The 26,349-nt window shown below is 38.2% G+C and overlaps 16 protein-coding genes across 16 annotated transcripts; 12 read left to right on the top strand and 4 right to left on the bottom strand.

Moving 5' to 3' along the window:
* Positions 1-18: 18 nt before the first annotated feature.
* Positions 19-2,337, bottom strand: PRCAT00000856001 (uncharacterized protein; the record flags this gene model as incomplete). The annotated part of the gene is made up of 1 exon (XM_062956775.1): positions 19-2,337. The coding sequence occupies one exon, from the start codon at positions 2,335-2,337 to the stop codon at positions 19-21; it is 2,319 nt and encodes a 772-aa protein (XP_062807683.1).
* Positions 2,338-2,850: 513 nt separating this feature from the next.
* PRCAT00000855001 (uncharacterized protein) lies at positions 2,851-3,036 on the top strand (the record flags this gene model as incomplete). Its single annotated transcript, XM_062956774.1, has 1 exon — positions 2,851-3,036. The coding sequence occupies one exon, from the start codon at positions 2,851-2,853 to the stop codon at positions 3,034-3,036; it is 186 nt and encodes a 61-aa protein (XP_062807682.1).
* A 247-nt stretch (positions 3,037-3,283) lies between these two features.
* PRCAT00000854001 (serine/threonine protein kinase) lies at positions 3,284-4,999 on the top strand (the record flags this gene model as incomplete). Its single annotated transcript, XM_062956773.1, has 1 exon — positions 3,284-4,999. The coding sequence occupies one exon, from the start codon at positions 3,284-3,286 to the stop codon at positions 4,997-4,999; it is 1,716 nt and encodes a 571-aa protein (XP_062807681.1).
* Positions 5,000-5,275: 276 nt separating this feature from the next.
* On the top strand, positions 5,276-6,293 carry CDC28 (cyclin-dependent serine/threonine-protein kinase; the record flags this gene model as incomplete). Its single annotated transcript, XM_062956772.1, has 2 exons — positions 5,276-5,321; positions 5,410-6,293. The coding sequence occupies 2 exons, from the start codon at positions 5,276-5,278 to the stop codon at positions 6,291-6,293; spliced, it is 930 nt and encodes a 309-aa protein (XP_062807680.1).
* Positions 6,294-6,362: 69 nt separating this feature from the next.
* On the bottom strand, positions 6,363-7,271 carry PRCAT00000852001 (uncharacterized protein; the record flags this gene model as incomplete). The annotated part of the gene is made up of 1 exon (XM_062956771.1): positions 6,363-7,271. One exon carries the CDS (start codon positions 7,269-7,271, stop codon positions 6,363-6,365), a length of 909 nt encoding a protein of 302 aa, XP_062807679.1.
* Positions 7,272-7,717: 446 nt separating this feature from the next.
* On the top strand, positions 7,718-8,503 carry PRCAT00000851001 (uncharacterized protein; the record flags this gene model as incomplete). Its single annotated transcript, XM_062956770.1, has 1 exon — positions 7,718-8,503. One exon carries the CDS (start codon positions 7,718-7,720, stop codon positions 8,501-8,503), a length of 786 nt encoding a protein of 261 aa, XP_062807678.1.
* A 165-nt stretch (positions 8,504-8,668) lies between these two features.
* Positions 8,669-9,691, top strand: PRCAT00000850001 (ketoreductase; the record flags this gene model as incomplete). The annotated part of the gene is made up of 1 exon (XM_062956769.1): positions 8,669-9,691. The coding sequence occupies one exon, from the start codon at positions 8,669-8,671 to the stop codon at positions 9,689-9,691; it is 1,023 nt and encodes a 340-aa protein (XP_062807677.1).
* Positions 9,692-10,029: 338 nt separating this feature from the next.
* On the top strand, positions 10,030-11,100 carry SIS1 (type II HSP40 co-chaperone; the record flags this gene model as incomplete). Its single annotated transcript, XM_062956768.1, has 1 exon — positions 10,030-11,100. The coding sequence occupies one exon, from the start codon at positions 10,030-10,032 to the stop codon at positions 11,098-11,100; it is 1,071 nt and encodes a 356-aa protein (XP_062807676.1).
* Positions 11,101-11,387: 287 nt separating this feature from the next.
* PRCAT00000848001 (TOR complex subunit) lies at positions 11,388-12,359 on the top strand (the record flags this gene model as incomplete). Its single annotated transcript, XM_062956766.1, has 1 exon — positions 11,388-12,359. One exon carries the CDS (start codon positions 11,388-11,390, stop codon positions 12,357-12,359), a length of 972 nt encoding a protein of 323 aa, XP_062807675.1.
* A 571-nt stretch (positions 12,360-12,930) lies between these two features.
* Positions 12,931-15,216, bottom strand: RFX1 (Rfx1p; the record flags this gene model as incomplete). Its single annotated transcript, XM_062956765.1, has 1 exon — positions 12,931-15,216. The coding sequence occupies one exon, from the start codon at positions 15,214-15,216 to the stop codon at positions 12,931-12,933; it is 2,286 nt and encodes a 761-aa protein (XP_062807674.1).
* A 1,040-nt stretch (positions 15,217-16,256) lies between these two features.
* RPL7 (Rpl7p) lies at positions 16,257-17,075 on the top strand (the record flags this gene model as incomplete). The annotated part of the gene is made up of 1 exon (XM_062956764.1): positions 16,257-17,075. One exon carries the CDS (start codon positions 16,257-16,259, stop codon positions 17,073-17,075), a length of 819 nt encoding a protein of 272 aa, XP_062807673.1.
* A 393-nt stretch (positions 17,076-17,468) lies between these two features.
* On the top strand, positions 17,469-18,551 carry DCC1 (Dcc1p; the record flags this gene model as incomplete). Its single annotated transcript, XM_062956763.1, has 1 exon — positions 17,469-18,551. The coding sequence occupies one exon, from the start codon at positions 17,469-17,471 to the stop codon at positions 18,549-18,551; it is 1,083 nt and encodes a 360-aa protein (XP_062807672.1).
* A 110-nt stretch (positions 18,552-18,661) lies between these two features.
* Positions 18,662-19,550, top strand: PRCAT00000844001 (uncharacterized protein; the record flags this gene model as incomplete). The annotated part of the gene is made up of 2 exons (XM_062956762.1): positions 18,662-18,694; positions 18,759-19,550. The coding sequence occupies 2 exons, from the start codon at positions 18,662-18,664 to the stop codon at positions 19,548-19,550; spliced, it is 825 nt and encodes a 274-aa protein (XP_062807671.1).
* A 161-nt stretch (positions 19,551-19,711) lies between these two features.
* SPL1 (Spl1p) lies at positions 19,712-21,157 on the top strand (the record flags this gene model as incomplete). The annotated part of the gene is made up of 1 exon (XM_062956761.1): positions 19,712-21,157. The coding sequence occupies one exon, from the start codon at positions 19,712-19,714 to the stop codon at positions 21,155-21,157; it is 1,446 nt and encodes a 481-aa protein (XP_062807670.1).
* Positions 21,158-21,370: 213 nt separating this feature from the next.
* Positions 21,371-22,522, top strand: LEU2 (3-isopropylmalate dehydrogenase; the record flags this gene model as incomplete). Its single annotated transcript, XM_062956760.1, has 1 exon — positions 21,371-22,522. The coding sequence occupies one exon, from the start codon at positions 21,371-21,373 to the stop codon at positions 22,520-22,522; it is 1,152 nt and encodes a 383-aa protein (XP_062807669.1).
* A 45-nt stretch (positions 22,523-22,567) lies between these two features.
* On the bottom strand, positions 22,568-26,287 carry PRCAT00000841001 (uncharacterized protein; the record flags this gene model as incomplete). The annotated part of the gene is made up of 1 exon (XM_062956759.1): positions 22,568-26,287. The coding sequence occupies one exon, from the start codon at positions 26,285-26,287 to the stop codon at positions 22,568-22,570; it is 3,720 nt and encodes a 1,239-aa protein (XP_062807668.1).
* Positions 26,288-26,349: the final 62 nt, after the last annotated feature.

Genomic DNA, 26,349 nt, shown 5'->3' with positions numbered 1-26,349 from the left:
TTAAATCTAGTACAAATTTTAAGTTTTTGTTGTATTGTAATTCCGGCTGTTGACTAAAGTGTAATGTCCTGGACTTGGAGGAATATCACCAGATTCCCAAATAGTTTTCTCATTAGTAAGATCAAACACAATTTTTCCACCATTCACAAACACATCTTCGTGGCTAATCCAGTTTTTGTTCCAGTTTTTGCCGTTTACGGTGACTGATTTGACGTAGATGTTATCTTCACTAAGATTTTTGGCCGTTATTTCAACTTTTTTACCATTTGCCAACGTGATGGCCACATATGGCAAAAAAGGAGAAGATAAAAGATAAGTTGGTGTCGCTGCAACCGGATACAACCCAATCAAGGCGAAGAAGAGCCACGCTTGCATGGCTCCAGCATCTGAATTTCCTGGAAGTAAAGTTGAAGAATACTTGCTATTAACTAAGTATTTTATTGTCTCAACCGTTCTATATTGGGCATTGACATAATTGTAAAGGTAGGGAGTCAAAAAACTAGGCTCGTTTCCTATATCGGCAACTCCATCCGTGTCTTGGCCATGAAGACCAAACATGTCGTCTAAACGACGAAGGAATGTCAGTTCAGAGCCAATGAACGACTTTAATGTCTCCACATCATGAGGTACAGCCCAACCGTACTCAACTGGTTTGCCTTCGTATTCATCATCGCCCCAGTAACATCCTCCACAAGACATCGGGTCGTAATCTGTGTAGTTGAAAGATCCATCGGCATTCTTTGGCTGGATAAAACCAGTATAGTTATAACCTTCAGCTGTAGCTGCAAAGTTCCATATGTTTTGCCAGTTAGCTGATCTAGCTAAATATTTTTTATGGTCGGAGTTTTTTCCTAGACCCTTAGCAACAACAGAGAGCGCATAGTCGTCGTATGCATATTCCATAGTTCTTGTAACAGATCGGGTATAATTTCTAGTGACCCATCCGTACTTGAGCCAATCTGGTAAAGCGCCTCTTCCATCCTTAGTAGAAGCATCTGGAGCATAAGAATCATACCAATAAGGGGGCTGCACTTCAGCATTCTTGACCATAGCAGCATAGGCACTGTTCCAGTTGACCCCTTCATTTATATTCTTAATGTAAGCATCTGCCATTACGATATCTGAATTAGACCCTCCTTGGGTTCTACCATTTTGATTTGCGGAACGTCCATCTGGAGTAAACCCTTCGTTTTCATATATTGCCGTAAAGCTTCTAATAATTTCAGCTCCCCTAGTTGGATTAAGTATATTAATCATGGGATTCAAGCATCTAAACGTATCCCAGAGTGTAAAAAAGTCATCATAATATGGCTCTGATGAGTCCCAGTTAGGATTTTCCCCTGTTCTATTGGATGGTAATAAATGAGCACCATAAAGGGAATCAACAAGCCAGTTTCTTATGGTATCGTTGTCGGTCTTAAAATTAACCTTGTCAAAGACTTCGCTTCTCCACTTATTTTGAGTGGCCTCAACAGTCCCTTTGAGATCATAATCTTCACCAAGCTCTTGATTGATATTCTCACAAGCTTGATCAGTTGAAATGAAAGAAACACCAACTCTACTGTAAATTTCAGTCTCATTTTGAAACTCAAAAACTAATCCAATGGACGAGTTTTGCAGGTCAGCAAACGCGGATGAACCTTCTTCAGCATTTGAGTCTGTGAAGCTAATGACTTTGTTGGAGGGTGTTTTGAAATCTCCACAAAAATAGATGGTCCAAGGTGCTTGTAATCCCCAACCTCCCTTGATGGTAGTATACCCGGTGTACCCATATTTATTCTCACTAGCTTCAATGGACCCGTTAACGAAATACTGTGTCCACCATGGCCTAGATGGTGCAGCTAAATGATGTGACGCGTTTATCATAATTTGAGGGGTTGCTCCATCTGGAAATGTGTATTTGTAAATTCCTGATCTTTCGGCTCCAGCAAACTCAATGGTAGTGTTGTCTGTCGTCTTGACGGTGTATTTTCCTACTATACCAACATCGGCCTCTGATCTTTCGATATAACTTTCCGTCGTGTAGTCTATTTCTGATACTAACGGTAGCTGCGAAACCACCCCGTATTCTGGGGCTCCTCCAGTCCCCGATTCGTGCATCATGGATATCCCATTGATTATACCACCAGGCGCATATCCAGAATAAGCATCTCCAAAACTTGAATCAATAGCATCTATACCCATCTTCACCATCCCAAAGGGACGAGTCGATCCTGGGAAAACATGTCCTGCACCGTCTGCTCCAAAAAATACATTCACATTGTCTATGGAATCTCCCTCTACTACGGACAAACAAATGCTACCAATAACTGTAATTATCGATATAAGCGTCCGCATTCTTTTTGGTGTATAGCGATTGACGTTTGTCTATGTCCACTCGTTAGGTATCTTTCTTTATACGGCTGTTATAAAGTCAATATTATTTATCTATAATTTTTTTGAAAAATTTCTTTTTTTCACGCACTATTTTTTCGCAACTATAAAAGATAGCATTTATGGCCCTCTTTATATCACTGACTTTAAGATACCAAGAAAACACCCCTAAACGCTCTTTCTTCCAAGAATGTTAGATTATTAGCGACCTTATGCAATCGGATCGTTACCAGGTATACCGTCCTCTGATTACCGACACTAAATCCAAAAAACGTGGTTGATCTCTCTTTACAACAATGTAATATACATCTTTGCAACAATAACATTTGATGTAAATCGATGTGGCTCAAACATACCATCCCTTTGCAGTCGGGGATTCGTCGATGTTAATGTTAGCCTCCTCTAATAATGTAGCCTACCGTTTTTGCAGACTTCGAGGTCCACAAGGGGAATATTGGGGGAATATTCTCCTATCAAATGACATTGTTAATATCCACATGGTCTCGTGGTAGTTTTATATACAGTGAGTTTATTGTTCCCATACCATCAACGTCACAGACAACTCGGAATGTACAGATTGATGTACATATTGGTCAGGTGAGAGAGATTCATCCTATTGATGAATTCTGTACCATGTGGATCGATCTTTTGTTGTTAATTTAATGTTCAAGTAGACATATAGAGGACCCTTTTCAGAGGGACAATGTCGCGGAATCTAGGCGACTTTATGAGATCAGCTGATGTCACATTGAACCCTAGCGCGACATTGTCTAGCACAGTCTTTTTTCCCTAAGAAAATTTTGCTTGTGATGTGGGATATGGGAAAGCAGGACGGCAAAGATAAAGTAAAAGAAGTAGGAAAAGAGCATTAGGACGGAACTGAGTAGTGTTAACGTTATATCGGAAGCCCATGGTGGACTCTAAATCGAAGAAAACTATCAATAAGTTGGGGAAACTCTTCGGAGTCCTGTCAACAACACTTGTGAATGAGAATGGGGAGTTAGAGAATGGAGCTGCCGAATCGACTGATCAGTTAGGTACAAATGTTGTCTCCAATAACCAAGAAGATGATATTGTTACTCCCCTTCGTAAGGAGGCAGTTGTGTCCCCTTCGAGTATGTCACCTAAACTGAACCAGGGCAACTCTAATTCGAAGATTGTTCCTACAACCATTTCGAACAATGCTTCACCCTCTAATTCACTGTTATCCTCAGGTGAAATTGTGCATCCCCAGCCTCAATCTCTGGCTGCAACTAGTAATACAATTTCAAGCTTGCAAAATTTAACCATGAACAATTCGGGAGCGCCACTGGTTTCAAGAACACCGTCAGCTATTAAGAGACCCTCATCTGGAGTTGTCCTGAAATCAAATCCTGTTTCAAGATCTTCGTCAGTGAAAGCCAGACCTCCACTTTTGAAGGACCAATCCAGCCAAGCTGCCGCAGTGAAACCTCGTTTTAGAATGTTGGAAAATGGAAATCATGAACATAATTTAAAATCTGCAAAAAGGCAAGAAAAGCTTTCTAATATGATCAAGGATTTATTGGGTGCTAAGAAGCTTAGAAGTGAAGCTAAAAGTGCCGTTCCAAATATTCTTAATGGTGTACCTCAAACGCCTAACCAAGATCAGAAGAACAAGCCACCAACTTTGTTTGCTGGCTTGGTGAACCAGTTTGAAAATAATGTATCTCCTTACCATGGACCTGCATTGGGTCCGCCCGAACAGCAGGACTCTCGTTCTTTTGTTGAGAAATATGGCCGATGTCTGGAGGTTATAGGTAGAGGTTCATTTGGAACCGTTAGAATTTCTCACAAAAAGCTTGATGGCTCGGAAGAGATCCTTTATGCTGTCAAAGAATTTAAAAGGAGACCCAGTGAATCCGAAAAGAAATATAACAGGCGTCTTACGTCTGAATTTTGCATATCGTCATCGTTGAAGAATATTAACATAATTGACACCCTTGATTTATTGAAAGATGCAAATGGTGATTATTGTGAAGTCATGGAATTTTGCTCTGGAGGAGATTTGTATACTTTGATCATCACCGCTGGGAAACTAGAGTATGCTGAAGCTGATTGCTTCTTTAAACAATTGATCAGAGGTGTTAATTATATGCATGAGATGGGAGTATGTCACCGTGACTTGAAACCAGAAAACTTGTTGTTGACTCAAAATGGTGTTTTGAAAATCACAGACTTTGGAAATGGTGAGTGTTTCAAAATGGCCTGGGAATCGGAAATCCAACTAAGTGAAGGTATATGCGGTTCATCTCCATATATTGCCCCTGAGGAGTTCTCTCAGGATTCGTTTGATCCTAGAGGAGTTGACATATGGGCCTGTGGAGTCATTTACATGGCCATGAGAACAGGTAGGCAATTATGGAAATTGGCAGATCCCAGGAAAGATGAGTTCTTTGAAGAGTATTTATTAAAGAGGAAAGATGCTACTGGTTACGAACCTATTGAGTCCTTAAAAAGAGCCAGGTGCCGGAATGTTATCTACTCTATTCTTGATCCCAAACCTGAGAGGAGAATTAATGGTAAACAGATTTTGAATAGTGAATGGGGTCGGGAGATTAAAGTATGTGAGGCCGGCGATGGGAAGAAACGTAACCTTGCTCCATGAAGAACTTGAGCTTTTGTAGTATATAGTTTTATATTCACCTGTACACTAGTTTGCACTAATATTCATTTCACTTACTACGAACACGATTTTAACCTAACGCGGTTATGTTTAGAAAACATAAAAGAAAAAAAAAAAACAGGACGGCTTTTAGACGAATCAACACTTCTTTCACAAAAACGAAGTTCACTGTTCATTTCAAACGATAACCTGGTGTAAAATCGCTTTGAACTTCTGAACATTTGGATAATTTAGAAGTAATACGAATTACAGACTGAGATGGTGGAGTTATCTGATTATCAACGTCAAGAAAAAATTGGAGAAGGTAAGTATTGGTTTAAATGTGGTGTGTCGTATAACTATCGAATACAAGGTTGGTTAATTTGGTTAATCATACATACTAACTAGCATAGGTACTTATGGTGTTGTTTATAAAGCATTGGACACGAAACATAATAATAGAGTTGTTGCGATTAAGAAGATCAGGTTGGAATCAGAAGATGAAGGAGTCCCATCTACCGCTATCAGAGAGATTTCTTTACTTAAGGAAATGAGAGATGATAATATTGTTAGGTTGTACGACATAATACATTCGGATTCTCATAAGTTATATCTTGTTTTTGAATTTTTAGATCTTGATTTAAAAAAATACATGGAGTCGATACCACAAGGTGTTGGACTAGGTGCTAGCATGGTTAAAAGGTTTTTGGTACAATTAGTGAAAGGAATTAAGCATTGTCATGCCCATAGGGTTATTCATAGAGATTTGAAACCGCAAAATTTATTGATTGATAAAGAAGGTAATTTGAAATTGGCTGATTTCGGGTTAGCAAGAGCTTTCGGTGTTCCTTTGAGAGCTTATACGCATGAGGTTGTGACTCTTTGGTACAGGGCTCCAGAGATCTTATTAGGTGGTAAGCAATACTCGACTGGTGTTGATATGTGGTCTGTCGGTTGTATATTTGCAGAGATGTGTAACAGAAAGCCATTGTTTCCAGGCGATTCTGAAATTGATGAAATATTCAGAATCTTTAGAACATTAGGTACTCCAACAGAAGAAACATGGCCGGACGTGTCTTACTTACCAGATTTTAAGCCAACGTTTCCTAAATGGTCCAAAAAGAAACTTTCTGATGTTGTGCCTTCTCTCGACGACAATGGGCTTGATTTATTGGATCAAATGTTGGTATATGATCCAAGTGGACGGATAAGTGCAAAGAGAGCGCTTATTCATCCATATTTTCAAGATGATAGTGATGGGATCGACGCTCACCATAGATCGATTAATATGGGCTAATATTCATACTTCTACATTGTGGTTCTTGATGCTATTTCTTTCTCGTCATTACTTAATAGTGTATATACACTAGGATTTACTTATAAGCTTTAATCGCTTAAAATAGCTAGTAATTTCATGGTAAATATATGCTGTAATTAATAGGGTAATTGCCAAAGGTATGGAGAATAAGGCAAACAGAATATTTTGATCCCCTACCTCTGGCGAAGTTCCTTTGACTAGTTTGTCGATTATTATTTTGTCCTCCTCGGTGAGCTTTGTGAGCCTGAGATCCACCGCTTGAGGAAGGAGGTCTGCGGAAATCAGTCCATTTTCTTCGCTTCTTTCTATCAATATATTCACGAATTCTCTTTTCATATCAGAAGCGTCATGATTGAGTCTGGTTATCTTGTTAGTTATTATATGAGTCTTTTCAGCGAGTTCTTTCAACCTTTCACTATCATGCTTATTTTGTTCTTCGAAGCAATTTAGTTGGTAATCAAAAACGTTGAACTTTCGTGCCAAATTTTCGTGGAATGCTTCAATATCATCTAGGATCTCTGCTACATTGAATTCATTTTTCGCCTTCTTGTTACGCAAGGGACTCGTATCATATTCGTACATGCTCGACAGTGTGGTTACCGGTGCCTCCATTAAAGTTGCAGTTTCATCGAAGTCATCGTCATCTGAATCTAATTCGATCGGATTCGTTTCTGAAGCTCCTGGCTCTTCTATTTCTGATATTACGACATCTTCTTCAGCTACTGGAAAGCCCAAAGTGTTGATTTCTTTCTCCGTGACTGATATTATCCCACTCCCACTCTGTGGATAAAACAGAGCTTCGATTTCAGATATTAGCTTGTCCACTTTATTTGCATTCGATGATCTGAACCCTCCCGTATCATATTGGTTTATTGAACTATCTAGACATCTCTCTCTGCTCATCCCCGAAAAACCTTGCTCAAAAGCTTCCTCATCACCAGTCACAATGGTTCCCATTGAACTAAAGTTACACTCTCCTCAGTTATACCTCTTCTTCGACTATCAGTTCAGTCTTAAGCATAAAATACAAGCTACTGCTTATCACAAAGGTCTAAAGAAGTTATACTTTTTCTACTAAAGCTTTTCGCCTTGAATACGATTCCTTAACCGCAAGATAGATTCTCGTGTTTTCGTTTCAAGGTGCATTTTTCCTTTTTGGGAGTTGTAATTGATGGGCATACCACAAAAAAAAAATTCGTTGAAGTGTGAGAATTTGAGTTCAACACTACTGTAGAAAAGAAAGAGCAGAACTATTCAATAAAGTAATGAAAAATACACTTAATCGTAAGAATTATAAAAGTCTATACTGCGAACCACATCAAATAGCAGACGTTTAGAGTTTGCATTCTATATATCAGTATTCGGATCACTTTTATAGATTGCCTTCTAAGTCGAATATTAAAATGGGGGGCAGGTACGGCAGCTTTTACGAAGGAGATGACTACTACAGCGGAGGCTCTTACCGAGGCTATAGGGGCCGTGGTAGAGGTAGAGCTAGTGGAAGTGGAAGTGGTGGAAATAGAGGATCATATTATCGTGGAGGGTATCTGAACAGATACAGCTCGTATCGAGGTCGTGGAGGCTATGGGCCGGCTCGAGACAATTACTACTATGAGGAACAAGACTATGGACAGAGAGAAGATAGTAGAAACAATGACATTAATAGGGATAATCTCGGTGATACAGAAAAAGATGATGGTAGCAGTATCAGTCGTAGCTCTGGATCTGGATCCGGAGGACGTCATAGTGCTGGTGATGGAGGCTACGGTAGTCACGAAGGATATAGTTCTTCGGCACCTTATGGGCACGGGGGCGACAGAAGATATAGAGGAGTGTATGGAAGTAGAGGTAGAAGCTATGGCTCGCATGAAGAACGTAAGCAGAGGCTGGAAGATGGATATTCTCTCGCACAAAAGAAACAGCCGTCTCTGAAAAGCACATTCAATGGTTCAAAACCAAGCTTTTCAAATCCTTGGATCGAAATCTTGCACATTACCGATGGACAGACCCGTAATGTGTTTGAACTGCGTTATGAGGAGCTTCAAAAGGCTGACGAAAAACTTCTTGAAATACAGCAAGAAAGATTACGAATTGAAAATTCGGTAAAACTCCTTGAGAAACAAGCTGAAAGAGAAGATCTACATGTCAACATTTTGAATGAAAAGCTTGAGGAGTTTGCCTACGTGTAGATATTTGGAGCATGATGAGGTCTTTATGGTTCTCTATAATGTATTATTAATTTAATGATATTAACTAATGTAACTTGATAATCTGTAACGCGCACGATAATATCTGACTTTAAAAAGCTAGACTCGTATTCATAATTAGTTTTATTTCCCAATTATATTGTGAACATGACGTTTGTATTGTTGAATACTGAATCCAAGTTCATTGAACTAGTGCTTTATATCTCACTCTTTGTTGGGGTGTTCAAGTTAACTACTTTTCTTTTAAGTTTGTTCTCCTTGATCGCTGATGTGTTCATCTTACCACCTGTCAATTTTAAAAAATACGGAGCTAAAAAAAATACGTGGGCTATTGTCACTGGTGCATCAGATGGAATTGGCAAGGAGTACTCAAAGCTGTTAGCTAAGAAAGGGTTCAATTTGGTTTTGGTTTCGAGGACACAACAAAAGTTGGAGTTATTAGCTACCGAAATTGAGACCTCATTCAAGGTACAAACTAAAGTCGTTGCATTTGATGCTTCAGCAGATGAGACGTCAAACTATGAGCTCTTATCAGAATCTATTTCACAACTCCCTGTGACTATTCTTGTCAACAACGTCGGCCAATCTCATTCGATCCCAGTTCCATTCTTGGAAACAGAGGATAAGGAATTGAGGGACATTATTACCATCAATAATACTGCTACGCTTAAAATAACACAGGTAGTGGCACCCTTGATTTCTCAGACCGTCGCAAAGGATAAAACTCTTCGTGGTTTGATCTTGACGATGGGTTCCTTTGGTGGATTGCTCCCAACTCCTTACTTGGCTACGTATTCCGGATCAAAGGCATTTTTACAAGCCTGGTCAGCTGCATTGGCCGGAGAATTGGCATCTCAAAGAATTGATGTTGAGTTGGTCATTTCCTATTTGGTCGTTTCTGCTATGTCGAAAATTAGACGTTCCTCTGCAGCCATTCCTAGTCCTCAAAATTTTGTGGCTTCGGTGTTGAAATCAGTTGGTCGCCGTGGTGGCGCTCAGGAGAGGTATGCTACAAGTACCCCATTCTGGTCACACGCTCTTATGCACTTTGGAATCGAGAATACTGTCGGTGTATATTCGAAGTTGGCCAACAAATTAAATTTCAATATGCACAAGAGCATTCGTATTAGAGCTTTGAAAAAGAAAGCTAGGTCAGCAAAAACCGATTAATGTGTTCAGTTTCATTAGCTTTTGTGTTGAAGGGTTGAATAGTCCTATCTGTTAGCCGCATTTACGTAGGATGTTTATAGTAACTTTGATGTTAGATCGAGTTTTTCAATATTGTATTTGCACCCAATAAGTCAGGTGCTCTCTCACGTGATTAGAATATTCTAGAAGATTCTCGATGGTTTTTGACCTCTGGAGCTTATGATCGAATTAAATGATAAAGAGATGCTTTTAAGAGAGCAATTGTATAACATATAGATCTTTTCTTAAAAATAGATTGATTTAAAGTAGTCTCATTATAGAACTTCTCGCATAGAATATAAATAAGAGTTGGAGCTACAATGGTAAAGGAAACAAAACTTTATGATTTGCTTGGAGTATCACCTTCAGCATCAGAGACTGAGTTGAAAAAAGCATATAGAAAATCAGCATTAAAATACCATCCTGATAAGCCGACTGGTGATACTGAAAAATTTAAAGAGATATCTGAGGCTTTTGATATCTTATCGAATGCTGACAAGAGACAAGTGTACGATGACTATGGATTAGAAGCTGCTAGAGGTAATGCTCCGGCCGGAGGTAACCCTTTCGAATCAGCTGGTGCTGGTGCTGGCGGAGCAGGTGGAAGACCGGGCGGATTCCACTTCTCGACAGGTGGAGGTGGAGCTGGTGGATTCTCACAAGCTGATGCATTTAATATCTTCTCCCAGATGGGTGGCTTCGGTATGGGAGGTGGTGGTGGTGACGATGGATTTGGATTTGGTGGCAGCAGTTTCGGTGGAAGCGGATTTGGAGGCTCTGGACACTCGAACCATTTCGGAGGCTCTAGTGGATTTGGAGGTATGCCAGGTGGGTTCAGTGGTGGATCCTCTCGTTCCCGTCCCGAGCCTGATACTGTAACAATGCCATTACCAGTATCATTAGAAGATTTGTACCGTGGTGCAACAAAGAAGATGAAATTGAATAGAAAGAGTGCTTCAGGTTCTAAAGAGAGTAAGGTTATCGAAGTTAACATAAAACCTGGTTGGAAGGCTGGCACGAAGATCAATTTTGCTAACGAAGGTGACTATCAACCCGAATGTCACGCAAGACAGACGGTCCAATTTGTATTGGAGGAAAAGCCTCATCCTGTCTTCAAGAGAGAAGGCAACAATTTGAAAATGAACCTACCATTAACATTCAAGGAGTCCTTATGTGGTTTCAGCAAGGAAATATCCCTCATTGATGGTAGAAGAATACCGTTACACAGATCACAACCTGTTCAACCAAATACGTCAACCGTTTACCCAGGTTTGGGAATGCCCATCAGCAAGCTGCCCGGTCAAAAAGGTGATTTGGACGTTACTTTCAAGGTTGATTATCCGGTATCTTTAACCCCTGCCCAGAAGCAAGCCATTACTCAAAACTTTTAAACTTGATTATGGTCTCAATTAATATTCATAGCATCTCAATTAATAATACTCCCATTTACTTTACATTGAAGTAATGGGGTTCTTGTTCTCTACTATTTCAAAGTAAAAATGTAAGTAAATTAGTAATATATAACAAATTTAGTGAATATTAACATTATTGTGTAGTACTTTATCGAGATTTTAGATATTTAATCAAAAAAAATATATATATATTTAGTAAGAATACTCTAATATTACTTTAATTTATTGTGAGAGAAAGGCTTGTTCTAGAGTTCATCTATATCTACATGTCAGTAATCCTTGCTTCAGCAGGCTACGACCATACCATTCGTTTTTGGGATGCTTTAACTGGAGTTTGTTCTAGGACAATACAACACACTGACTCTCAAGTCAATAGGTTAAAGATTACATCAGACAAGAGGTACTTAGCAGCAGCAGGAAATCTCTATGTTAGATTGTATGACATAAGACAAACAGGAAGCTTTGGAAACACATCCCCTACTGCATCAAATACGAATTCGACGAATAATAGTAACAACAATGTGCCAGTTATGACTTTTGAAGGGCATACAAATAATGTGACATCATTAGCATTTCAGATTGAAAATAAGTGGATGGTGACGTCTCTGGAGGATGGAATGGTGAAGGTGTGGGATGTGAGGACACCTTCTGTTCAAAGAAATTATAAACACCATTGTCCTGTGAATGAAGTGGTGATACACCCGAATCAAGGCGAATTAATTAGCTGTGATCAAGAAGGTAACATCAGAATTTGGGACTTGGGCGAGAACCAATGTACTCATCATTTGATTCCCGAAGATGATATTCCTATCAACTCACTTTCTGTTGCTAGCGATGGATCGATGCTTGTGGCTGGAAATAATAAGGGCAATTGTTACGTTTGGCAAATGCAAAACCAAAAGGATATCACATCTCTAACACCTGTAACTAAATTCAGATCACACCTGAAATATATTACCCGGGTTGTATTACTGACCGATATGAAACACCTCGCGACATGCTCTGCTGATCATACAGCTAGGATATGGTCTACCGAACAGAATTTTAATTTAGAAACGACATTACAGGGTCATCAAAGATGGGTCTGGGACTGTGCTTTTAGTGCTGACAGTGCTTATTTGGTCACTGCATGCTCTGATCATTACGTTAGACTATGGGATTTGTCTAACAGTGAAACTGTCAGACAATATAACGGTCATCACAAAGGTGCTGTGTGTGTAGCATTGAACGATGTTTAAAGCATTATAATGAGGGCCCTCTACAATTTCTACTAATTAAAAATCTTACCAAATGATTACTGCATTGACTAATGAATTACTATAAAACGTCCAGAGCCATGACCTGACATGAAGTTTTGCTTGGAAGAAGGCGATAGTTTCGACGTGAAATGCCCTTCCTGAATTTTGTTCCTTTATGCTTCTGTGTCTATAATTGACAATTCTCTGATTGCCGTTTCCTGGTCTTATATATACATACAGCTTTATTAATGATGAATATGTTCATAATGACAGTGTTCTTTAACAGATCAAATCCAACATCTAACCATATGAGGTTCAATAATATAGACGCTAACCCATTCAAAAATTGCCAAGCCTCTAAAACATGACATCGTGATGTCTTTGTAATCAATTATAAACTTATTGGTGGCTAGCGAAGGACTCATGATACAATTAATTGCCCAGAATATCTATTAAAAACCATTTTTTTTATTTAGTCATAGAATATGCAAATATATAAAGATGATGATAAAATAAATTTTGTTTGAGATTAAACTACTACTAAAGATGTACTTTGATATCCATTGGACGTTTAATTGTCCTTCATATTCTCGTAGGTTAAAAGTTCATCAACGTCTTGGTCCTGTCTAAGGGAATCCAATCCATAAGCTCCATCCAAGAGATCAACAATAGACCGAAGGTTATCATTACCACTATCTGCTTGTGAGATCAGCGTATTCTCAGGGTCTATGGGAAGCGGCTCTGAAAAATCATCATTTACAGCCTCAAACTCATCTTGAAGGTAACCTCCCAATTCGAACATCCAATTGAAATATTCATCTATCCAACATTTGATGATCCACCAAGCCCCAAAGCTCTGTCCACTGATAAAACTAATTTCTCTCAAGAAAGTAGTCAGCAAATTCGTAGCAATTAAAACAAAAAGTCTAGGATTACAATTTGGAAACTTTCCAGGTATTTCAGAAAGAAAGCGTGCCGCAGGACCCAATGATCCATTGAATTCAGGATCCTTTGATAAAGGAGCAAATACATTTACGAAATCTCCCTGAATTTTATCCAATAAAGCTTCACAATTTCTTTGTGAAGAATGAACTTCCCGTAAGACAATTTCTCTCATATCCAACCTCATCCAATCATCAAGCATTGCTTGTTTTTCCGAGTCATTACTTAGTATTTTTAAAGCTGACTGACCTGTCTCGATTACTTTTATTAGCCTTGATAAGATGGAGATGAATTGCTGAGCAAGGTGGTACTTCACCATGATGAAACTTTTGGGCACTTTACTTTGTAACGATCCAATAAGCTTATCAACATATTGACTTGCTATGAGTTTCAATTGTTGGAGTACTTCATCAGGAACATTTTGAAGATGTAGCTTTGCAAGCATCTTAGCCATCGTTGTATACATTAATAAATCACATTCCATGATCCAACCAAGAACAGAATCGCTTGCATAAAGCTTGAAAACTGGTGCTGTTAGAATGTTGGTGAAGTTTGAAAAAGCAGAAAACAACTTTTTGACACGCATGTATCTAAGGCATTCGAACACAGAGGTACAATGAACTTTATATAACGAATACAACGTATCCGAAATATCATAGTCTGTGTCCGGTGGTAGATACGGGTATATAGAAGGAAGATTTAATGGCGATGTCATATTTTCCATGTTTAGCGAATGTTCAACCAAGTTGAAAAGATTTGGAATATACTTCAAGTTAGGAATAGCATACTTTTTTTCAAAATCAGTAGCAGTATATAGATTCAACAAACGTGAAATTGAACTTGGGCTTTTTATAGGAGGATTGTAGCTGCTTTGAGGACTTGCTCTCGATGAGTGTGGATTCGACAGGTTAGGATTAAACTGCTCGCCGACTAGCTTGATTCCACAATAGTGGTACTTAGACTGTCCTCTCATTCCGAGTCTTCGGGTGGTGAGATTGGAAAATAGTATTCTTATCAACTTCCCAAAACTTGCTGGTGATAAAGGAGTTAAGCTGTTATCAGCACAAACTTGAACATATCTAGCATATATTCTATTTCTTGGGATAACAGCAGTAGGTGAAGACTCGCAAGATTTAAGCAACCAAACCATTCCAAATATCTGTTTCTGTCTTTCTTTGTGGTTTTCCAATTGAGACAGATACTTGTTGTCATCTGGTGAATGCTCATTTTCTATCATTTTTACCCTTTGCGCAAGGTCAGATAATGGCAATTCTGAAGCTTTGAATGCTAGCTGCTTCAATTCCAAATCACCATCCTCACCGGGCATTAAAAAATCTGATTTTCTATGTCTTTTCCGTGAACTCTCAGTGTCATTAATATGAATATCTGACGATTCTATTCCACTATCATTTGATTTGGTCGATGATATAGAACTCATACGGTTATGCAATATATTTCCTGAACGGGTTGTCATTACATTCAGATGCTGTTGCGGCAGCTGTTGATGATGAACCGGGGACTGAAATGCATATTGGGTTGGTTGATATTGTATATGTTGAGATGGAGGTATATGGCCATGCATGCCAGACGGATCATGAGATTGCTGTGATTCTTCATTCAACAAGGGTCCCTGAAAATTGAAAGGATAGTGCTCTTGCGAGACACTTATATGTTGGCCCTTAGGTGGCTGTCGCTGCATAGGGTTTTGAGGATGCTGGTAATTAAAATTTGTAAAATTAATTGGAGGCCCTAATGCAGCCCTTTGATTTAGCTCATGCTTCTCAAATTCCCGGGAAGAAGCTGCACGCGATGGATGTGCTAATTCGTTAGCTTGTTGCTGCAAATTCTCAGATTGTTGCGGTATGTTCTGGGAATCAGGTATGAAATACTTGGTCTTATCTGGTTTATGATCCATAAAATGCTGTGTCGAACATATAATTGAAATATTGAATAATGTACTGGAAAAAAATCGAAGAAAACTTATACCCACCCCAAATTACCGTTAGTACCTGTGTGCCCTTAAAACACCTGTGCCCTTAAGAAGGTGTTCCCTTATCGCCTCGATCGCCCTTGATCTTCCACTTGAGAACTAAGCGGATATAATATTAAAAAAAAAAATTTCACTCAGGTGAGATATGATGGCTCTAAAGTTAAACTTGTAGTAATAACTTCAACCCTCCCTCTTTATTGGCGATTTTTTTAAAACTATAGCTAACTTTTATTATTTAACTTATGAAAATTTGTGGTGAGATTGGAAAATTTCAGCGGATCAATGATCAGAAGTCGACTGCATCCTAATAAAATTTTAAGGTGGGTCTTTTCTTTAAAGTGGAAGATTCTCTTACGCAATGGAAGGATTCTTAATTGATGTCTAAAGCGTAGGGAATTGTGACCCAACTATCGAAGTCTACGACTTTGGTTCTATATATATCTACAGGGTGATGCAGCCATTATCTTACCTGACACATTAATTACATAGAGATTCCTTTAACAAGTCTCTAGGTTATAGAGAATAGGATAGTTTAGTGGTCTTCGGATCTTTCCTTAGTTTATATTTTTACACTAATGTGTTATTTACTTAAATACCATAGCCCTCCCACGAAACAACTTTTACCTACGTGATCTGCGATGGGCAAGCTCGTAGTGCAAAATGGTCCCCACATCACAAGAAATGTCGAAATAATTATTCATTTCTGTCGGGATGCCAACAACTTTAACGTGTGGATTTTTATTACACTTCTTATGCTTTTAAGTCACCCACGACTAAGGGTATATTCCCACACAGATACGTTCCATTTACGTACCACTGTAGACTCAAGTCAAAGCTGATGTAAAAGTGTAGTTTCCTTATTGAGTATGTGCGGCTTTGACCGCGAAGCTCATCAAGTTTGTGAAAAAAAAAAAATAGTTGAAAGCACACATGTAAAATACCTGGTCAGCAAGTCTTTTGGAGTAATGGTTGTTTTAAATTCTAATCCAGAGATCCTCCTAAAGAAAAGGAAAGACAAGGACAGAAAGAGAATAGAGAAGCAGGATGAAGCTAAAAGAAAACAACTTGAGCGTAAAAAGAGAAATGATAAACGGGGCAAGAAATTCCTTAGAGCTGAGACTTTAGTATCAAACCATATATCCAGTGAATTAGAAAAAAAAAGAATCGAACATATAACAAAGTATGAGAACCAACATCGTGACGGGGGTTTATCTGAAAGAGAAGAAGACCCGAAGTTACTATTTTTGATTAGAGTGCCGGATCACACCAAAGGCTTGAAGATTCCTTCAAAGGCCGCAAAAGTATTGAAACTGTTGCGCTTGACGACTCCAAATACAGGAGTATTTGTCAAACTTACTCCAGGATCTTCTCTCTTGTTAAAATTGATTAGTCCTTATGTTGTCACAGGCTCTCCATCGTTGAGTTCTGTTCGTAAGCTTTTTCAAAAGAGAGCAAGCATCACAACTGTTGACGAGGAAACAAAATTACCCAAGACCGTCAAATTGGACAATAATCAGATCGTAGAAGATAAGTTTGGAGATGATCTAGGATTCGTATGCATTGAAGACCTCATACACGAAATTGTCACGTTAGGCGAAAATTTTAAGCCTATAACTTTTTGGATTAATCCATTTCAACTCAATCCACCTGTAAATGGATGGGGTCCACAATCAAAGCTTGCAAAAATACAATACGAAGAGGACCATAAAAAGAAAGTAAGCCTCGCTGGTAATGCAAAAGTTGATGAAATCGACATTGACAACTTTATTGATGAACACAATTGAACACACAAGAAATGGCAATTTTACTTTTTTTTTCAATCATTGTAGATCTTATCTATCACTAAATAGGATAATGCACATATAGATAAAGAAACGCTAATCTTGAGCTCGATGATGGACTGAACTCCTTCATTTACTTATTGGTAGTGCGCGGTTCAATTGTTTTTCTGAAATTGATACTTCTGCTCAGAGACTTTTGAGGTTTCGAAAATATAAGTGGGATTAATCTCTACGAATAGAACTTTTTTGGAATATTTTGGTGAAATAATTTTTATAAGTGGGATAGCTATGTACTGCATAAATATTTTGAAACTTCTTTGATAGAGAGCAGCACACTGCTTATCATCTTTAGAGTTATATATATTTGACAACAAAACGCATATTCTTTAAATAAAAATGAGTAACTATTCTGTTTATCAACAAACGACGGCACCCAAGGACCACACCTATAAACTTCTCCAATTGACTCCGGAATTGTTAACTTACATGAAAGATCACAGAAACAAAGAACTAGTGATAAAGGCTACAGAAGAATCAAAGAACCAGTTAGTATTATGCACAGAAGGTAAAACATGGAGGATACGGCAGATGAATCACTCTAATACTGTTATTTTGCTCGAAGACTCCAGAAGTCCTCGCGTGAAAAAAGAATTGGGTTCCGATTCTCTTCTTGGATTCTCTAGACTATCTTATGAATATGAGCTCTCTAAAACAATTGGCCAAATACATATAAATCACTTGCCAGTTTACGATGGCGAATCGGAAATTGAATCCAGTAGATCCGTCAATGATTTGCTTAATAATTCTCTCATATCGAGGGAGCAGTTTAATCATGAATGGCACCAGTTAGGTGGGTGTCAAATAAATGGAAAAGCCGTAATCTTGGCCCCAAAGTTGATTAGCGAAGGATTGTATCTATTGATTCAGATGATAATAGCCAATAATATTGATTACAAGAAAGATAGCGTCAATTTTGAAAGAATACTGTTGTTGATGCATAACCATAATAATAAATTCACAGATAGGATAACCTGGACTATTCTCAATAAATTTGGAACAAAAGAAGGTGATGGAAAATCCTTCAAGTTGGACAATAAGGCAATATCTGTATGGTTCGGTATTGAGTCTTTGCATAATACAAGCACTAAGCTACTTAGTACAAATGATTTCTTGCTAGCTTGGAAGACTTCATTACCTCCGTTTTACACGGTACCCATTGATATAAATTATTTAAGAGGCTACTTCTACAGGCCATCTGGTGACATTATACGGTTTCTAGATCCGATGTCACTTACTCAAGGAGATTTAAATAGTCGAATACAGGAGTTGTTTAAAGTCACAAACGAATGGGATTATGACGATTTCTACCCATTCATCTCCAGACTTATACCACCAGGAAAGAAGCCAGAGTCTTACGTATTAAAGTATGCCAAAAAGAAAAGGGTAGGAAAGAACAAATTTATTGTTTGTCCAAGATAGATTATGACTAACGAGTCAACGTACTGTATATACATTTAAACATTTCTCCGAACAACGGTTCTGATAATAAGTAGTATTACATTATAAGTAGCTTCAGTTGACAATTGGGAATGGATGATCGAAGATTTTTGATATCCTTAATTGTATGTTTAGATTATCAAAGCCTAGTTTACTTTTCAATTTAGAACTATGTACTAATATATTTAGAGTGGAGGATGTGCTGGAACATCAACAGACTTGGTGTTCTTCCCAATTGATACAATAAAGACTAGATTACAAGCCAAAGGGGGCTTCTTTGCTAACGGTGGTTGGAAAGGTATTTATAGAGGTTTGGGCTCATGCGTAGTCGCATCTGCACCGTCTGCATCGTTATTTTTTATCACTTACGACTCACTTAAAGCATACACCAAAGACTTTTTCCCGCTGCCTTCAATCAGTCATATGTTTTCTGCATCTTGTGGTGAAATTATGGCATGCTTAGTGAGAGTGCCAGCTGAAGTTATAAAGCAACGAACCCAGGCTGGTGTTTTGGGAGCTAATTCGAAATCAACTTCAATTTCAAATTTTCTTTATCTTATACAAAATAAAGGTGAGGAAGGAGTCCTAAGAGGCCTTTATAGGGGTTGGAATACTACTATTATGAGAGAGATTCCCTTCACCATGATACAATTTCCTTTGTACGAATGGTTGAAGAAGAGATGGAAGACTTCAGGGGATGCCTCTTTGGTTGAAGGTGCTATCTGTGGTTCGGTTGCCGGCTCCATTGCCGCTGCATGTACTACTCCCTTGGATGTGGTGAAGACAAGAATCATGCTCAGCAAGGACAGAATAGGTGTTATCTCCTTGATGAAGTCCATGATAAAAGAAGAAGGTTATTCTGTATTTCTTCATGGAATAGGTCCGAGAACTTGCTGGATTGGTGCAGGAGGTGCAATTTTCTTGGGATGTTATGAGTTACTTCATTCTAGTTTATCCTCTTACTATCATATAGAATCTTGACTTTTCAGTTGTTACCTGTGTCTCGGCCGTTAAGTCAATTTTAAGACTGTATATAACTTCAAGTGATGATTAATTAGACAAAAATATCTTATTAGATACAGAGAAGACTCATTAATTAAGCTGTTTACTTTATTTTTGTTTGCTGAATATAAATTGACAACATGCTCTCTAGACAATTTAAAAGCGTCCTTGCAGGATATAAGGGTTATTTAGGTACAAATTCGAGAGGTTTAGTTCGTTGTTTGTCCAACAGCAAATCTGGATTATTAGCCACTAATAGCGCAAGTGGAGGCATTCATACACCAACGGTTGTTGAGCCTCCTACTGCTGTGCCTCCAGAAGGATCATCCATCAGCTTAAAGAATGCATCTAGAGATGATTCGAAATTTGGTAGCCGGCCCATTTACTTAGATGTGCAGGCAACTACTCCTACTGACCCCCGAGTTTTGGATAAGATGTTAGAATTTTACACAGGTTTGTATGGAAATCCACATTCATCAACTCATGCTTATGGATGGGAAACAGACAAGGAAGTCGAGTTGGCACGTAAATATATTGCAGAGGTTGTTAATGCTGATCCCAAGGAGATTATTTTCACGTCAGGTGCCACCGAGAGTAACAATATGGCGATCAAAGGTGTCCCAAGATTCTATTCTAAAACCAAAAGACATATAATAACAACTCAAACTGAGCACAAATGTGTTCTTGATTCAGCAAGACACATGCAAGATGAAGGATTTGAAGTAACTTATTTGCCTGTTAATAGTGAGGGTTTGATAAGTTTGGAAGATTTAGAAAAAGCTATCCGTAAAGATACTGCGATTGTTTCTGTTATGGCGGTTAATAATGAGATTGGAGTTATTCAACCTATCAAAGAAATTGGAGAAATTTGCCGTAAGAATAAAGTTTTCTTCCATTGTGACGCAGCTCAAGCGTATGGTAAAATTAAAATGGATGTCAATGAAATGAAAATTGATTTAATGTCAATTTCCTCTCATAAGATATACGGTCCTAAGGGCATTGGTGCCTGTTACGTGAGAAGACGCCCAAGAGTTAGATTGGACCCGATCATCTCTGGCGGTGGCCAAGAAAGAGGACTTAGGTCTGGTACCTTGGCTCCACCATTAGTTGCCGGATTTGGAAAAGCTGCAAAGCTTATGATGGAGGAAGGCGAATATGATCAACAATATATTCATAAGCTCTCTGAAAAATTGAAAAATGGTTTGTTATCTATTCCTTCTACCCAACTTAATGGATGTACGAGTAACCCAGACGCACAATATGCTGGGTGTGTCAATGTTTCGTTTGCTTATATTGAGGGCGAATCTTTACTTATGGCATTAAAAGATATTGCTTTGTCGTCCGGATCAGCTTGTACTTCAGCATCGTTGGAGCCATCGTACGTTTTGCACGCTTTAGGTGCTGACGATGCCTTAGCTCACTCTTCCATTCGTTTTGGTATTGGTAGATTCACTACAGAAGCAGAAGTTGATTATGTTATCAATGCAATCCACGAGAGAGTTGAATTTTTGAGAAAAATGTCACCTTTGTGGGAAATGGTACAAGAAGGTATAGACTTGAATAGTATTGAGTGGAGTGGTCATTGATTGGTATTCTTATTTAGTGTTTTTATTGCTGCATTTAAGTATTGTCTACTGTAGTAATCATTAAATTTGTTTTATAGTCTTGAAAAAATAAAAAAATAAATACGTCCCGGCTCAGTCGCCGCTATCGGCATTTTCAAATTTTTCAACCTATATTGTCATAAGGTGTTTCCACTACTAAAGTTTCAATCTAGAAGTATTAATAAAGATCCAAAGATGTCTCAACCAGAGAATAAGAAGTCAAAAACATCTGTTACTAAGACGATTACAATATTGCCAGGTGATCATGTCGGTAGCGAAATTTGCAATGAAGCTGTAAAAGTCTTGAAGGCTATCGAGGAAAATACTCCATTTCAGAATATCAAATTTGATTTCAAGAATCACTTAATAGGAGGAGCAGCTATAGATGCTACCGGTAACCCTTTACCGGATGAAACTTTAGAAGCAGCTAAACACTCAGATGCTGTTCTTTTAGGAGCAGTAGGTGGCCCTAAATGGGGTACTGGTGCCGTGAGACCAGAACAGGGTTTATTAAAAATCAGGAAAGAATTGAACTTATATGCTAACTTGAGACCCTGTAACTTTGCTTCTGATGCATTGTTGGAATTGTCTCCTTTGAAGCTGAAAATTGTCAAGGGAACTAATTTTACAGTGGTTCGTGAATTAGTTGGTGGAATCTATTTTGGTGAAAGACAGGAGCAGTCGGAGTCTGACGATAAAGAGACTGCTTGGGATACTGAGAAATATACTGTAGCTGAGGTTTCTAGGATCACCAGGATGGCTGCCTTCATGGCTTTGCAACATAACCCGCCCTTACCAATTTGGTCTCTAGACAAGGCCAATGTGCTCGCTTCTTCCAGGTTATGGAGATCTACAGTTGAAAAGGTTATCAAAGAGGAATTCCCTCAGCTTCAGGTTCAACATCAGTTGATAGACTCTGCTGCTATGATATTAGTTCAAAGTCCATCTAAATTGAATGGTATAATCATCACTTCTAACATGTTTGGAGATATTATTTCCGACGAGGCATCAGTTATTCCAGGATCTTTGGGTTTGTTACCGTCTGCATCTTTAGCTTCATTGCCTGATACGAATTCTGCTTTTGGCTTGTACGAACCATGCCATGGCTCTGCACCAGATTTGCCTGCAAATAAGGTCAATCCTGTTGCCACGATCCTTTCTGTTGCCATGATGTTGAGATTATCTTTGGATTCACTCAAAGAAGCCGAAGCATTGGAAAGTGCAGTAGGTAAGGTGATTGATTCTGGAGTAAGAACGGCAGATTTGCTTGGAACGAACTCTACTACTGAAGTTGGTGATGCCATTTGCAATGCCGTAGTCGAAATCTTGAAAGACTCGGCAACCTAAAATTAAACTATAACGTTTTATATATTAGTATTTGGTTTGGCTTATTTAATTGAAACTAAGTTCTATTTTACCAGAAATAATGTCCAGTATGAAATTCAATGAATTATAGCTTGACGAGATTTCTTTTGACGCTCTTGTATTCTCTGAACGACCTATCTCATTCATCGCAACTGAAACAGGCACCTTGCCGATACAGGAATCATTTATAATAGTACCATCACTAGATGTAGAACTCAAATTTCCGATTGATCCCTGTTTAGTATAATTAGACTGTCGTTCGTGAAAATCATCTGTGGAATAAAATTCTTCATCCGAACTATTATTATGAAGTCTTAACGATTCACTCTTTATAGCGTTCTGGTTATCAGTGTATGCGCCACCTACTTCACGGCGTTGTGCGAGATCATTAGAGCTCTTGAAGTTGACGTCTATAAGTTTGCTGAAACTGTCAATTAAATTTAATGAAGACGACGAATCGGTGGAAGTATCATACTTAGATGTTTCTGAGGCAGTCTCTCTCAAATTGTATTTGGTTGCCTTGATATCAGCATCTGCGATGACAGGGCGTTGTGGTTCCACCTTCTCCTGCTCTGAAGTATTTTGTTCGATCTGTGAGTGAATACTAATCTTCGAGTCCTCCTTTGATATCAGAACCCAATTGGATTCACCATCATTGTAATAATTATCCGTATCGTAAGAATACAAGTGACATTTAAAATCATTTATATCCCATTTCTTTGCTGGGTCTAAAAGCCTTATTCCATCAACAAGAGATGCATCACTTTTGACACCTGCAGCATATACAACGCTGTTGTGGTCATTTAAAGTACGGTTGTTATAAGATTCTGTATCCGTCTGCTTATCTTCTTTTGCTGGGAACTCAAAATGAGAGTTTACTTCAATGGAATTAGTAGCATTATGGGTATGCGGCTGAATCGGAAGTTTCAATGGAGTCTCTGTTGCTTCAACAAATGAGGACTGTGGAAGCTCACTAGAGTCTTTCTGGGTACTCTCAACGAACGGTGTGGAAGACCTACTCAAACTAATAACGCTTTCACTTTTATTCAGGACATTATCCAAGGACTTCTTAATCAGTGTTTCCTTGTTTATATTCTTTCTGCTAATATCTTTATTCAAGAAAGTATTGTGAGAATGCATCTTTTTTGATTTAGAGCCTTTTATTTTATCCATCATTTTTTTGAAAAACGATCTTCTTTTCTTTGACTTAGGAGCCTCGTCTAAAGTATCATCGATCACAATATTTTCTGAGAAGGGAGTATATACTCTCTTTCGAGTTTCTGCATTCGGAGTTTTAATCTCTTTCGCTTGGTTTGCCAGTGAAGACATTCTTCTATTATCACCAGACTCAATTCCCTTGAGACTCTTATTTGCAAAATAAACCATGAAATACCTCAAGTCGAATTCATATCCTTGGAACAAAGATTCAGTCACAAAATTGAAAGTTGTGAACATATGTTGAATATTTGTAATAATAATATCCATGATGTAGCTTTGAAATGAAGTAGTGCTAATAACCTCATTGATCAAATAAGTTTGACTTTTATTAGAGCCCTTCAATTCGATATTGTTCTCATCTATTAAGGTCGCATGAAGTACCAAATACAACTCAGGGAACTCTTCGAAGTAGTTCTTTTGCTCAATAGAAGACGAGTTTAAGAAAAGTCCAAAGGGAGACTTGCAGCCTTCTTTCAGATAAGATGAAAGCTCTTGAGCACTGGCATAAATATCCATTTCTTCTGAAGTTGTCTTGAATAAATGGAATGGTTGCTTTTTGCTTAAAACCTTGGCTTTATTTATTGATTCAACAATTCTTCTTCCATTATATTGAATCTTGTCACCACTAAGAATTTCATAATTTTTAGAATGAAGAGGCTCAGTAAAGTTCCCTTGAAACCCATCATTAGACGTATTGAGAAACCTTAGATATTCACGTACCTGCGAAGATTTTTCTTCTATTCCATGATAATAACTTACCAAAATATCATTAACATCGCACCAGCAGCTTACTTGCATCGATGGTATCAGAGACAAAGCTGGCAAAGGCTTCTCATTCATTAAGGAATGCATCAAAACATCAGATATTAAAAGGGATTTAGATTGACTGCCATCATGTTCTTCGTAATATTTCTCTTCAAGAATAGTGAGAAATAAAACCTTATCTGAGAAGATAATCAACACATCTATGTTAAACATACTCCCATCATCCGGTTTTATATTTCTTAGTTCGTATATTGCCACAACCTTTCTCGAAATCCAGCCATATTGTAAGTCAGATGGCCATCTGGAAGCCATTTCTGTTAAAATCTTTCCCGTTGGTGTGAAGACTCGTCTATGGGTTTCCAAATTATCGAAAACCTGGCTATCTCCGCCGAAGGCATCGATGACCTTAATTGCTGAATCATAATACTCGTTAATATTCTCATTATCCTTATAAGCACCTTCAAAATTAGCTACCTTAACCCTTTCCTCCTCAATCGTTTCATAGAGCCTCTTAAGAATCAACTTCAATTTCGGTAATTCTAATCGAGATCCAGAGACAATGGAATCGATCTCTCTAGGTGAATACTCACCTTTGTTTATTTTCTGATTTTGAAATATCCGTTGATTATTTTTATTGTAAAACTTATTCAACCTTTGCGTGAAATGCTTCAAATTTGCTTCATGTCGGATAAAGGCCTTATAGAAATAAGGTATTATCATTCCCATGACCTTAAGAACTTCTACATAGCCAAATTTTGTAGCCCTCGACAATGCATCATGCAATATGCAATTAATCCTAGTAATTTCATCAATTGTGGGAGGGAATATTTTGTTAAGCTTTGCGATTCCAACAGTAGTTTGGGAATCTAAGACTTGTGCTCGCAATGGCACAATAAAGTTTTGAAGCAAATTAACAAGATTCATTGTATAATTAGTTTGGACGTGAACCAATTCATCAATAACCGCCTCAATTTCCTTGTTGAAGCCTAACTGAGGAGGAACATAATCTACCTTATTCGGAGGATTATATCGAACATCCATACTTTCAGGTGAATATTCAAGAAGTGGGTCAAATAATTGTTCAATTTGATCACCAAAAAGATAAACTAGTTTGTTATTACTTTCTATTATATTTTTATCGCTTCCCTGGTTGACATATATAACATCTATCAATTGGGAGGAAATTGAATGCGATTGCAAAAGCCCCATCTCTAATAGCTTCTTGCCCAATGCAAGAGGGCTCTTAGTTGTCAAAAGCTCCATGGAATTGGCTAAACTTCCTGCATCTGTCTCATCCAAATGCAGAGATGCTTTATTAGAATGATTAACCACAACATTATAATTCTTTAAATTTGAAATTGCCAAAGCTCTTCTGACGTTGGAATCCTTGTATTCGGGTGAAAGATTCTCACAACTAGGCCAAAACCTAGATTTCGGATCTAATAAAAGGTTTTCATAGTAAGAAACTGCGAACCGAGTTATTGATATAGTGTTTATTTTCTTAGTGTCTTCGTTCTCAAATACCAATGTCACTTCAGTACCTAACACAGATTGGTCGTAACCGGCAAAAAATGCCGCTCTTTCAAAGAGCTTCATCCATTCATTTATCAGCATATCATAGTCGCAATTTTCAGAGAACTGGCCAAAAAGGGGACTGATTTGTACCAGTTTACACTGTTCGGGTGTTTTACAGTCATCGTCAGTTGTAGGTGAATATTTATTTCCTTCATAATCAGCTGAAGCATATCGCTGATAAAGCCGCATCTTTCTAGATAAGAGACGAAATGAAAACGTCAAATCCTACATTAACTGAAATTAACCTGTTT

The sequence above is a fragment of the Priceomyces carsonii genome, assembly GCF_900007245.1.
Source record: "Priceomyces carsonii strain CBS4050 genome assembly, scaffold: Debaryomyces_carsonii_scaffold_1, whole genome shotgun sequence".
Taxonomy (NCBI): Eukaryota; Fungi; Ascomycota; class Pichiomycetes; order Serinales; family Debaryomycetaceae; genus Priceomyces; species Priceomyces carsonii.
This window is presented reverse-complemented; position numbering and strand designations above follow the sequence as displayed.